At 38.3% G+C, this 11,451-nt stretch overlaps 3 protein-coding genes across 3 annotated transcripts; 2 read left to right on the top strand and 1 right to left on the bottom strand.

Moving 5' to 3' along the window:
• Window positions 1–108: 108 nt before the first annotated feature.
• On the bottom strand, window positions 109–2,466 carry LOC144215710 (2-oxoglutarate and iron-dependent oxygenase domain-containing protein 2-like). The gene is made up of 7 exons (XM_077744804.1): window positions 2,268–2,466; window positions 2,137–2,193; window positions 1,928–2,038; window positions 1,757–1,856; window positions 1,571–1,695; window positions 1,215–1,472; window positions 109–882 (listed from the first exon to the last, which is right to left on the bottom strand). Exons 1-7 carry the CDS (start codon window positions 2,424–2,426, stop codon window positions 616–618), a joined length of 1,077 nt encoding a protein of 358 aa, XP_077600930.1. The 5' UTR covers window positions 2,427–2,466; the 3' UTR covers window positions 109–615.
• A 166-nt stretch (window positions 2,467–2,632) lies between these two features.
• LOC144215709 (gypsy retrotransposon integrase-like protein 1) lies at window positions 2,633–5,917 on the top strand. The gene is made up of 8 exons (XM_077744803.1): window positions 2,633–3,064; window positions 3,437–3,630; window positions 3,716–3,827; window positions 3,906–4,044; window positions 4,308–4,362; window positions 4,467–4,724; window positions 4,809–4,925; window positions 5,189–5,917. Exons 1-8 carry the CDS (start codon window positions 2,845–2,847, stop codon window positions 5,444–5,446), a joined length of 1,353 nt encoding a protein of 450 aa, XP_077600929.1. The 5' UTR covers window positions 2,633–2,844; the 3' UTR covers window positions 5,447–5,917.
• A 362-nt stretch (window positions 5,918–6,279) lies between these two features.
• On the top strand, window positions 6,280–10,904 carry LOC144215708 (ABC-type oligopeptide transporter ABCB9-like). The gene is made up of 11 exons (XM_077744802.1): window positions 6,280–7,499; window positions 7,707–7,821; window positions 7,985–8,115; window positions 8,187–8,392; window positions 8,478–8,675; window positions 8,762–8,890; window positions 8,998–9,186; window positions 9,279–9,452; window positions 9,545–9,704; window positions 9,930–10,066; window positions 10,432–10,904. The coding sequence occupies exons 1-11, from the start codon at window positions 6,854–6,856 to the stop codon at window positions 10,744–10,746; spliced, it is 2,400 nt and encodes a 799-aa protein (XP_077600928.1). The 5' UTR covers window positions 6,280–6,853; the 3' UTR covers window positions 10,747–10,904.
• Window positions 10,905–11,451: the final 547 nt, after the last annotated feature.

Here is an 11,451-nt window from a genome sequence, read left to right as displayed (position 1 = left end):
GAGTGTTGGTAAGTTTGTACATTTTTGCATTTTGATCACTTTAAACAATTTGAGTTACCCCACACCCACATAATTTAAATCCAGTTGAGTAAAGACATTGAGTTGCAATATAATTCCAGTTTACTTTTATTGTCATTTATTTCCAGCACTTTTTTTAGTTCTCCATCAAAACTTGAACATCAATGTGAAATAATTTTACTTCTTAGTCGTATACAAATGTATACTTGCATCATTTAATGTAAATCTTCCATGTCACGTTAGATGATTTTGTACCATGTCGTTAGAAAAGATTAATGATCCCCTGGGATCTAATAATGGTGTTTTAATGTCAAGAATTATTCCCTTATGGACAATGATGCAAAACAAAGTACATACAGTAGACTAGATGACACCCAATATTTTGCATAGCTGTTTGCAGAACACGTCTAGAGAATAAATTAGATTTAAAAAAAAAAAATGTCATTCTTCATCTTGCCACCACTTACACACAAACACAATCGACTTGCCAATACTTTGTTCTCTTGTAAGTGGCAACATAATCATCTTATGACAGTCATAACATGAAAAAGTAATTACAAGCAAGGCACTGTCTGTTATAAGCCTCTTATCAGTACGTCAGGTGAGCACACATTTGGCATCGACGAGTGGACTGGAGTGTTTTGTGAATCCGTCCGCAAAACCTTCCCCTTCCATGAGTGCTGGCTTCGTGTTGCACATGGGGCAAAGTTGATTGCGCTCCTTGGAAGATCGCATCCAGATGATGAGGTTCCATCGTTGGCCGGAAGAAATGGGAAGGGCCCCGTGCATGTGTTGACCCCTGTGGAGAAGGCCCTCCCCCACTCTGTGCTCAATCTCTGAACATTCAGTCTCACTTAAAGGCACCTGCAACAAAACAATGGGATGGTTTGTTTTGACTACTTTCACTTGCATAACTGAGGAAATAAAATATGGATACATACAGGGAAAAAAAACTGTTTTATACTAATTCATCTAGTAATGGTTGTTTTCTTACTGCAAAACAGAAAATAACCAACAAAAGTAAATGTTAATTTGGTTCTATTGGTTAAAAAAAAAAGAGTATAGCAAGTTTTGTCCGCATATAAGCCCTACCCTGGATCCAGTCATCTTTTTTTTTTACAGATACGGCTTAGATGCGAGAAAATATGGTATTTAATAATGCAAAGTACTCCTTTGGTGATAGTGAACACAATCACCTGTCTCATAGCGCCAAAGTAAAGGTTTCCGTCCGTGAAATCTTTTCCCAAGGAAACGTTGAGTGTGACCTCAGCGTTATCGTAATGGTAGCTCAAGTCCAGGTCTTCTTTTATGTCATATTTGACAACAAAGGCCTTGTGACTGTCCAGACACTGCCCTCCACAGTCTGGATAGAGCAAAGATGTGAGTGGGTGGAGGTACTTCTCACGAAGAGGCGTGATGAAGCTCTCATCAAAACCAAGTTCATTGAGGAGGATCTAAGACGAAAACAGTTGTGGGTATTTCAAGAAATTAAAATTTAAGAAACAACTACTGAGCATGATTGCAGCCAGAAAAGAATGAATTAATGTATTACCCCATAGTTGTTCATTGTGTTAGGTCGACCTTTTGGTGCTGCAGAACGCTCAAAGTGCTCAAGTTCATCCATCAGCGCCTCGCAGAAGCTCTTGTTAAAGACTGGAAAGCGATAAACTCTGGGTGCTTTTAAAAGAATAGTGTAGTAATAAATTCAGTGGAAATGTTCAACACTTTTTTAGCTTACTTTTTTCTTCTTCCAACATGGCAGAAAGATTTTGAATTGTGATGTTGTGACTCTGACAGTAATTGACCAAATTCTTGAATTCTGGTGCAAGGAATGTCTCCTGAAACATGTTTCACCCCAAAAAATGATTATGACACATGATGATAATACCTTGAAGAGCAAGTACGACACCTGCAGATTGTAGACATGAGGATGAAGAGGTTGGTATGTCTTTTTTATAACTGCAATTCTGTCAGCCGATGTCAAAGAAAGACGTATTCGTCTGTCCACTTCCTGGGAAACCTAATTGAAAAAAATCACACATAGTAAAAACACTGTTATAGATGACTGACAGACTGTCATGTATGAATTAACTACATATTTTGTCTTAAGAAACTTACCTTTTTGAAGATATCATTAAACTCTTCCTCCGTGACGCAGCCAAGTCTCTTCAGGATCTAAAATATAAGTGTCACTTAAATGAAAATATTTTAAATTAATATTTCAGATTAAAAAGAGCAACTAAACTCACTGTTTCATAGTCTTCTCTGAACTGCTTCTCGCTCTTAAAGCGAACGTGAAGCTTGTATTCCTCGAGGAACATGTTATCTGTCATGAAACAACTACAGATATAAAACTGCGAATTTCCCTCGTATGCCATAGTGGTCTCATTGCGCATAAAAATACTCATAATAATTGGCTGTCAAAAACGTAAACAGATGACGCTCAAAACACAGATATCACGTGTATAAAATACTAGGCTAGATGTCCGATTTGCAATGTGCGCTGATGGGGAAAGCCATCTTGCATCAGAGTCATGATATAAAAATCGGAGCGGAGTAGATTTTTTTGTCTTTAAGGCTTCCAGTGAAATAAACAACTTTTCATGACAATAACATTAAATACTGCTCAAGCGTTGGACATGTTCAATTTCAATAACAATTAGGAAGTCACATAATATTTAGCAATGTATACTGGCTATGTGCGCTTCACTTGTTTGCATTACGAAACAGTTGGTGGCGATAATGATCCACTTTGCAATTTTCCTCATTAATGAAGAAGAGACTCCTCCAATCGCATGTTTTAGCATTAGCTGAACATGTATTTAGATGTTTTCTGATGTTTGTTTTTTATCCCGTTGTCAAAAAGACTTTGCTGAAATGTTAAGTGTGGACGCTTTGCAGGTAGCAGAAGAGGAGGTGGTTGACTCCAGCTCCAATAAACTCGGCGACATTTACACTTTTGTAGCCAAGGGATGCTTTCCTCAGTCTATGAATACCTTAAGGAAGAAGAATCTCAAAAGATATGCACAGAAATTCATCATCGATGGTAAGGTTTGATCCAATATCCTTTTAATTCCATTAAATTTGCAAGTGTGTTCTCAAAAAACTCTTACTGTTTTCCAAACTTGTTTATTTAAAATCACCCTTGCTTTCAAGGGCATACCATACCGTCTTTAATATCATAATGCACTGCATATTACCCATTCATTCAAACCTGTTTAATTTGTATAATAAATAATAACCCTCAAGCATTAAAACGTGATTATTGTCTTTTCATTTTGAAATGGCACCAATGGGACATCAAAAAAGTGTTTTCACAGAATTTGCATTGACTTTTGCAATTATTTTGTAACCTAACATGTTAATGTTCTTGACTGCACATTGTTTGTTTATTTTCTTCTTTTTTCCCCCCCTCAAGATGGAAAACTCTACTATGTGGGACCAAAAAAAGACGAAAAGAGGGAGGTTGTCATTGAGGCGGAAAGAAAGAGACAAATTTTTCTCGACTGTCATTTTAATGACATCGGACATCATTTAGGTCAGAAGAAGACCGTCCACCGAATTCAGAGCAAATACTACTGGCTGGGCATCATCAAGGATGTGGTGGACTGGGTATTATTTTCTATCCTTATGAGGAATTTTCTCTTTTTTAAAAATGATGTGCAAAATCAATGATTTTTATCATCTCACTTTTCAGATTAAAGTATGTGAAACATGTCAACATGCAGAGAGGAATAAAAATCTGGCAAGAACAGTGCGACCCATCAAAGTGGATGCTCCATGGGATATAGTGGGAATTGACATCATAGGTTTTTGCCTCATTTTATTTGTTTGGAATGAACCATACTGTGTGTATTTAGAATTTTGATTTTATTTTTGTTCCCTAGGGCCTTTCCCAGAGACCCAGCAACGCAACACACATGCTATAGTTCTCATCGATTACTTTAGTAAATGGCCCGAGGCATTTCCGGTGCAGAAGACGGATGCTGTATCCGTAGCAAGGTGTATTTCCAAATGTATGTCCAGGTAAAAGCACGCATTTTGAGAGTGAAATTTTGTCTTTAACTTTGTTCTGGATTGGCAGATATTTTATACTTGCTTGAAGGGACTTAAATGTGGCTCTGGTAACTCCTTAATAAATTGAAGTCCTTATTGAAGAAAAACATATCTAAAAATTAACATATTTAAGCACCAAGTTTCTCATTATTGTTGATTTAATATGTAACAATGATCCCTTTTAAAATTTGGAAATGTACTTTTTCTGAATCATATTTTGACTGTAATTTCAGGTTTGGTGCCCCCAAAACAATTGTGTGCACACAGAGCCCAGTCTTCTGTGATGAGGTGAGATGTAAGTCAAAAAATAACTCAAATGAGCTGAACAACAGAAAGATGAGAAAATATGGAACTTTGGTGGGTCAGTGTCTTGTGGGTTCTCTTTTGCGTAGGTTACAAATCTGCTGAGCAACAGATGGGGCATCTTGCAGAAAGTCTCTCCCTTAGCTCAGCCTCAGCTTAACCCACTACACGATTGCACCGGTCCATTGCTGAAGGAGGCCGTAAAGCAGATGGTGACGGAAAAGCAGACAGACTGGGATGATTTTCTGGACCCTGTACTGTTCCTTTTTAGAACATCCATAAACCCCACCACCAAGTTCTCTCCTTATTGTCTCATGTTTAACCGGAAAGTCAACACTTTAAACCAGGTATGACAGGTGCAAAATACCTATAAAAAAAGAACAATGTTTTTTTCTGTTCCCTGTAATTTCCCTTTCCTTTTTTTTTTGGAGGCCATACATGACCCACTTGGATATGATGAGGAGGAGCAGGATGTGTATCCTGTGAAAGAAAAGGCTTCTACTTACATGACCATAATGCAGGAACAGCAGAACACAGTAAAGCAGCTGGTAATTGTTTCTTTTTATTATATAGTATTTTCAAAAAGGACTCGGGTTGATACCTTTATAGTTTAGACTGTTTACATGCTAAGTATTTGCAAGAAAATATTTTAGTAGAAATTAAGCATTTTCATTTCCTCATGCCCTTTTAAATATCAAGTGAATACCACAATAGTACAAAACAAAAAAAAACACTGTTGTGATGAGGTCAGATGGAAAAATTCCGATTATTTTCCTTTTTCTATTTTTATTCCCATTGTGCGTCCTCTTAGGTGATTGCCAACATGAAAGCAGCCTACAAACAGGAACAAAAGAGCATGAAGAGAAAAGCACCCAACAATTCCTCAATGACTTTTAAAACAACAAAGCCATTCATTTGCGCGGGAGATCCCTCTTCCTCTAAAAAAATTAAAGAAGAGGGTATATATTTATCTTTGCCTGTGGAGACGGTGCTGGCTACGGAGCAAAGCAGCTCAGTGGTTATAAAAAATGAATTAACATATCATTTGGAAGAATCTGATGTCCACTGAGGATTAATGACTTTGATAATCGAATTAAGGAGAGCATATTGCAAATTTCTGAAGTTATGGATGGAAATATTTTTTAAGTTAACGCCATCTCACATACTAAAGGGGTTGTAATCATGTCATACCTTAATAGGCTGCCAGAATAACCACTTGCTCCACCGTGTTGCCCGTTTTATATACTATTTATATATTTTTTGTATATTACCTTAGCTGTTGTTACACTTTGTATACAAAGTGGACTTATGTGTATACACTTCCTTGAGTTTGTTATGTATGCAACACCTAAATGTTTCATGTAAAAATAAAAGTTAGGTTACAATAGAGTTCCAAGATTTTTTATACAATTTAAGAACATGTGAATAAAAACATTATGTAATATATGGCTTGTATTAAAGTTGAAAGGCGGTGTGAACAATACCAATATAGTACAAACTGCCATAAAAAATAAAACATTTGTTCAATTGTTTGATAAAATTGATTAATTGATTGGTTTTTATTCATTTATTTAAAAAAAACATTTGATACATTTAAAATAATGTTCATAGTGTGATTTCGTGGCAAAATGTTTCAAATGGGCAAAAGGTCACTTTCAATATGAATGATTAATTTTACAACAAAAAAGTTTGAGTGGCTTGCAAATGATTGCAAAAACACCCACCGGTTTCTCCACTTCCACATCCGACTAGTCCCAAAATAAGAGACTGAAAGGAGCGCAACTTATCAGTTCATCTTTTTCAAACTATGCCGTAAATGATTTCAAAAGGTTTCATCATAGAGTAACGATTCATTGCATCACTTGACGTCTTCTTTAAAATCCGCTATTTGTGTTCTTGAACGAGCCAGAACGGGACGACAGACGGTGGGCGGAGCTTCACACTCTTCTTCCGTCGCAGAAATGTTCATTCGGGGCCAGGTGTCTTTGCCAGTCTGCCCACGCTAGGAGGAATGGGGACACCCGGCAAGAAGCCCAAATACTTCCAAAATTCGTTTCCAAGTAGGGCTTAGACGACGGCTAAGCTAAGTCGTAATGAAAGCTCTTTTCGCCGAAGTAAACGAACCGGACTTGACATTGCGAGTGCACCTGTAAAGGTTAACGCAGCGCTTTGACTACAGGAAATTGTTTGCAAATGTGTGACTTAATTACCGGTAAGCCTTTTTGGGACTTAATCACGGGCCTGTCGTGATTTGAAACAACGGGAAGACCTCAACTTTGCCTGCTTGCTTTAAGCTATTTTGACATTGTGCTGGTAACAATTCGTCAAACAATTATCCGAACTGTCAATTATTATTTATTTTGTTTACAAAACTGAATTGAGTCAGAAATTCACTCCATTGACAGAACTTGTGTCCTGAATCCCCAAATAATACACGATAACCGTTTCCTTTTTGTGTGCCTGAAAAGAAATAAGCATGGGTATCACAATTAACGTGAGTGTCACTATTTCATACATTTTACTGGATATCATCATCACCACAGTGTTATTTATAAGTGGGACACATTGGAACATCTTTGTGGAGGAAAGCGTGAAGTTCAGCATTCTGAAGTCCACCTTGGATATTTGGGCGACCGTCCTTATTCGAGCTTCCCTTCTCCTCGGTGCCTCCATTGGAGTATGTTTGAATGTAGAAGAGGGTCCACCCAGGGTAGCTAAACTCACCACCCTTGTCCTATTAGTCTGCCAGTCCATTATAACGTATACTTTGGCCAAACTGTTGATGCTGAGTGAACTTGAACCCCTATCTCATCGTCCCTGGTCCTTAAGTCTGATTTGCTGGACCTGTTTCTCCTCACTGGGACTTGTAGTGTCGTGGTGGTTACTCGGGTTGGAAAATAGCACGAGTCCATCGGGTGATTCTCATGACAATGAGCACTTGATTAAACGTGATTGTGAAGAAGGAGAAGATAGTGCAGATTACGGTGAAAAGGAGAGCCCATGTGAAAAGGAAACAAAGTCCACCACCACAGGAGCTACACTAGGGCGTCTGCTGAGCTACACCAAAAAAGATGGTGGACTGTTAACTGTCGCTGTTTTATTCCTTGTCATCTCTGCTGTGTGTGAGTATTTCTAGTTAGATTATTAGTTTGGTCTCTTCTCCATGTGGCTAAAGACTTGACATGGACATCACATTTTGGGTCATGGAGGCAACCTTGGTTATGACATGACTCAATATGTGATGTCCAAATACACGGATGCTCAATGACTATTGTATATTCAAATATTTCTTGATTCTTGAATCTTTGCTTCTGTTTTTCCATTTCCAGGTGAAGCATTCATACCTTACTACTATGGGAAGGCCATAGATAACATAGTGGTTCACCAGAGTATGGAATACTTTGCTAAACCTGCCATCACACTTGCAGTCCTGGCCTTCACCAGGTGTGTTTTTGGTTACCTTTTAGATTCAGCTTGATAACATGTTATGGTCAATATGTGAACAAACTTCTTGCATTGTATTTCATTGTGAGAGTGTGCCTTTTTGCAAGACTGCATTTAAAATCTCTTAATAAATGGCTTTAAATGTATTTTCCACCCCATTTAGTTCAATTGCAGTTGGAGTGCGTGGAGGAGTATTCACGCTGACATTTGCACGATTGAATCTTCGGTTCAGGAATCACCTCTTCAGAACCCTAATGAAGCAGGATATTGGCTTTTTTGATGAAAACCACACAGGTAAGTCATCAGCGTCATCACAATAGTGAAACGAGGCACTTGAATGTTGTCATGTTTTTTGCCTTCTTCAGGTGACATCACTTCTCGCCTGTCAGCTGACACAACCCAAGTGAGTGACCTCATCTCCCAGAACATTAACGTGCTCTTGAGGAGCACCATCAAGGCTGTTGGCTTTCTTATATTCATGTTTGGAATGTCCTGGAAACTAACATTAGTGAACATGATGGGACTTCCCTTTATTGCCCTTATTTCAGAGTATTATGGCAATTACTACAAGGTAACCTCTCAATAAGTCTATATTGTTATTGTATTTGAACATGGATGGAAGTTTGCTTCATTTAAACATTTAAAATGACTTTTAGAAACTCACTAAAGAGGTGCAAACAACTCTTGCAAGGGCGAACAAAGTGGCAGAAGAAACCATTTCTTCCATGAAGACGGTGAGAAGTTTTGCCAATGAGGATCGAGAGGCTGACTCGTACTACGAAAAACTCATTGTCATGTACCATCTGAACAAGAAACAAGCCCTGGCATATGCTTGCTATATGTGGTCTAGTTGTGTAGGTATCTGACAATGTGTCAATCATTATGCCACTTACCAAAATGATTGCTCTTGGTCTTCATCTGGATTCTTTCTATTTTCCAGATTTCTGAGCTTGCTCTAGAGGTCACCATCCTCACCTACGGTGGCCACTTGGTGGTTACCGGTCAGATGGAAAGCAGCCAGTTGTTATCATTTTTCATATACATGCTTGAAATGGGCGAATGTTTAGCGGTATTTCATCTATTTTTTTCTCATTGTGTTTGTATGCAGTAAATCATTGACCAGGTCTAGAATCTGTTACTAATTGCACGTGGAATCCATTTTTTTTTTTTTTACAGAACATTGCATCAGTTTACTCAGGCCTTATGCAGGGTGTTGGAGCTGCTGAAAAGGTCTTTGAGTACTTGGACAGAAAACCTGAACATCCAATAGATGGGACAGAAACTCTGGAGACGTTCAGTGGTCTGGTGGAGTTTCAAGATATCACATTTTCTTACCCTACTCGGCCAGAAATTGAAATTCTTAAGGTTTTAATTCATAATAACTTAAATTATGCATGTACAAATCCTATATGACTCAAGTTGTTTTATTATTATTATTTGTTCATGTTCTGATGCAGGGAGTATCATTCACACTTAAACCTGGTGAAGTGACTGCTCTGGTGGGACCTTCAGGGAGTGGAAAGAGCTCCTGTGTCAACCTATTGGAAAATTTCTATCTTCCCCAGCAGGGTCATGTCCTGCTGGATGGAAAGCCTGTGAACACCTTCAAGCATGAAGACCTTCATTCTCAGGTCAGTAAATTAAATTTGTATGCAGACAATAGCAGTGATACCTTAATGATTATTTCTAATGAACCAAAATATGACAATGTTGAATCATGCAGGTGGCGCTTGTGGGCCAAGAACCGGTGCTTTTCGCCCGAACCATTGAGGAGAACATCACTTACGGTCTCACGGATGTCCCCGTGGATGCTGTCGCACAGTCGGCAATGAAAGCGAACGCTCATGATTTTATCACCGCTCTCCCTCATGGCTATCTCACAAGTTAATATTGTATATCTTTTTTTCTCTCGCACATCTATTTTAAATCAGTGGTGTCAAATGGGCGAACACGAGGTTGTTCTGCTTGACGGGAACATTGTAGGTCATTTATACTCTATGTATGACAAGGGTGCTACAAAACCAGATTGCAGGATGTCGTTCTACTCTATATCAACATGAGTTAAACTGTTCCCGCTCTGTTGTCCGCTTAATCTTCCTTTTCGGCAGGTGTTGGAGAAAAAGGTGCACAATTATCAGGTGGACAAAAACAAAGAGTGGCTATTGCAAGAGCTCTTGTCCGACATCCTCGCGTTCTCATACTGGATGAGGCGACCAGTGCTTTGGATGCTGAGAGTGAACACATTGTAAGTTAGAGCCTGCTTTTACCTGATGAAAAATGGATGATGCAATTTCATAACTCATCAAAAAAAGTACTACATTTGGGGAGTTCAACCAGAGTATCCCGGAGTGGAAATTTCAGTCACACTTAAGAGTTTTACATTTGAATTTTACTTGGGGTTTTTTTGTTCAACATTTTTTTATACACTTAAGTCCAAATTAAACAAGAAGAAATTTAAATACATTTGTTTTAACAAGGATGACTGACTTTAATTGCTCATATTCTCATGGCGTCTAGCTGTTTTAGTGGCAGCCAATGAATCAAATGAGGGTTTAGGGTAGTTAAATGTAGGCGTATTTTAACTGCTTAACTCTCTTGTGGTTGTTACAGGTTCAGCAAGCTCTAAACAACATCATGAAGGAGCACACTGTGTTAGTGGTTGCCCATCGGCTCAGCACTGTGGAGAGGGCAAACAGCATCATAGTGATTGATAAAGGCCGTGTAGCTGAACAGGGATCTCACGCTCAGCTGATGGCCAGCGGGGGGCTGTACTACAAATTGGTCCAGCGACAAGTTCTAGGCATTGAGACTGGGGATGAAGTACTAAACCTTCCAGATAATTCCTCCTGGAACCCTGATGGAGGACACCAACGAAGCAGACATAGCAGTAGTGCTAGTGAGGAAGGGTATAATCCTCGCTATTAAAAATAAATGATGCAAATGTGTGTTTTGTTGTTGAATCTTTTACCAAATATGTATGTCATGTTATCAATGACAGCGATGGCTCCTACCATGAAAGACACCGTTTTGAAATGAAAATATGTATCAAAGAGAAAAAAATCTACAAAGCTATTTTCTTGAAACACGCACAGACCAAGGCTATTTTCTTACTAATGTGAAGTACTTTGTTCAGTAAGGCCAGTTCATTAATGCTTTCTTGTTTGCATGAGGCAATTTTAAAACTTTTTTAAAACCAGGTGGTAGAATGCGGACTTGTTTAATATGTGTAAGTTAGATGGTTAAAAGCTTTGATATTTTAATGTGCAAGTACTATTTTCTTTTCCTGAGCAACTCGTTCAACCTCTGTGTTCATTTCTATGGACTATATTTTGATTTATATATTTTGTGTCATCACACCTGCCTCAGGTGAAAAGATCTACCCCCAAAATATTTGTGACCCACAGTTATGCACTGGTCTGCTCTAAACAAATACACTATAAATGACTTTCAATGAGAACCTTTTATCTATCGAAATCTGGAATTTGTGTGTCCGTTTTTTTTTATATTTAAACATTGAGCCTGTATAATACCTCTGGATTAAGGCCAAATGCTGCTTTCATGAATAATTGGACATTTTCCAATTATTTGGTTTCAATTTTGATGTGGTTAAAAATTAACCACGAATAATAT

Source organism: Stigmatopora nigra, chromosome 22 (genome assembly GCF_051989575.1).
Source record: "Stigmatopora nigra isolate UIUO_SnigA chromosome 22, RoL_Snig_1.1, whole genome shotgun sequence".
Lineage (NCBI taxonomy): Eukaryota > Metazoa > Chordata > Actinopteri > Syngnathiformes > Syngnathidae > Stigmatopora > Stigmatopora nigra.
The sequence above is the reverse complement of the archived record's forward strand: the minus strand, read 5'-3'. Positions and strand labels throughout refer to the sequence as shown.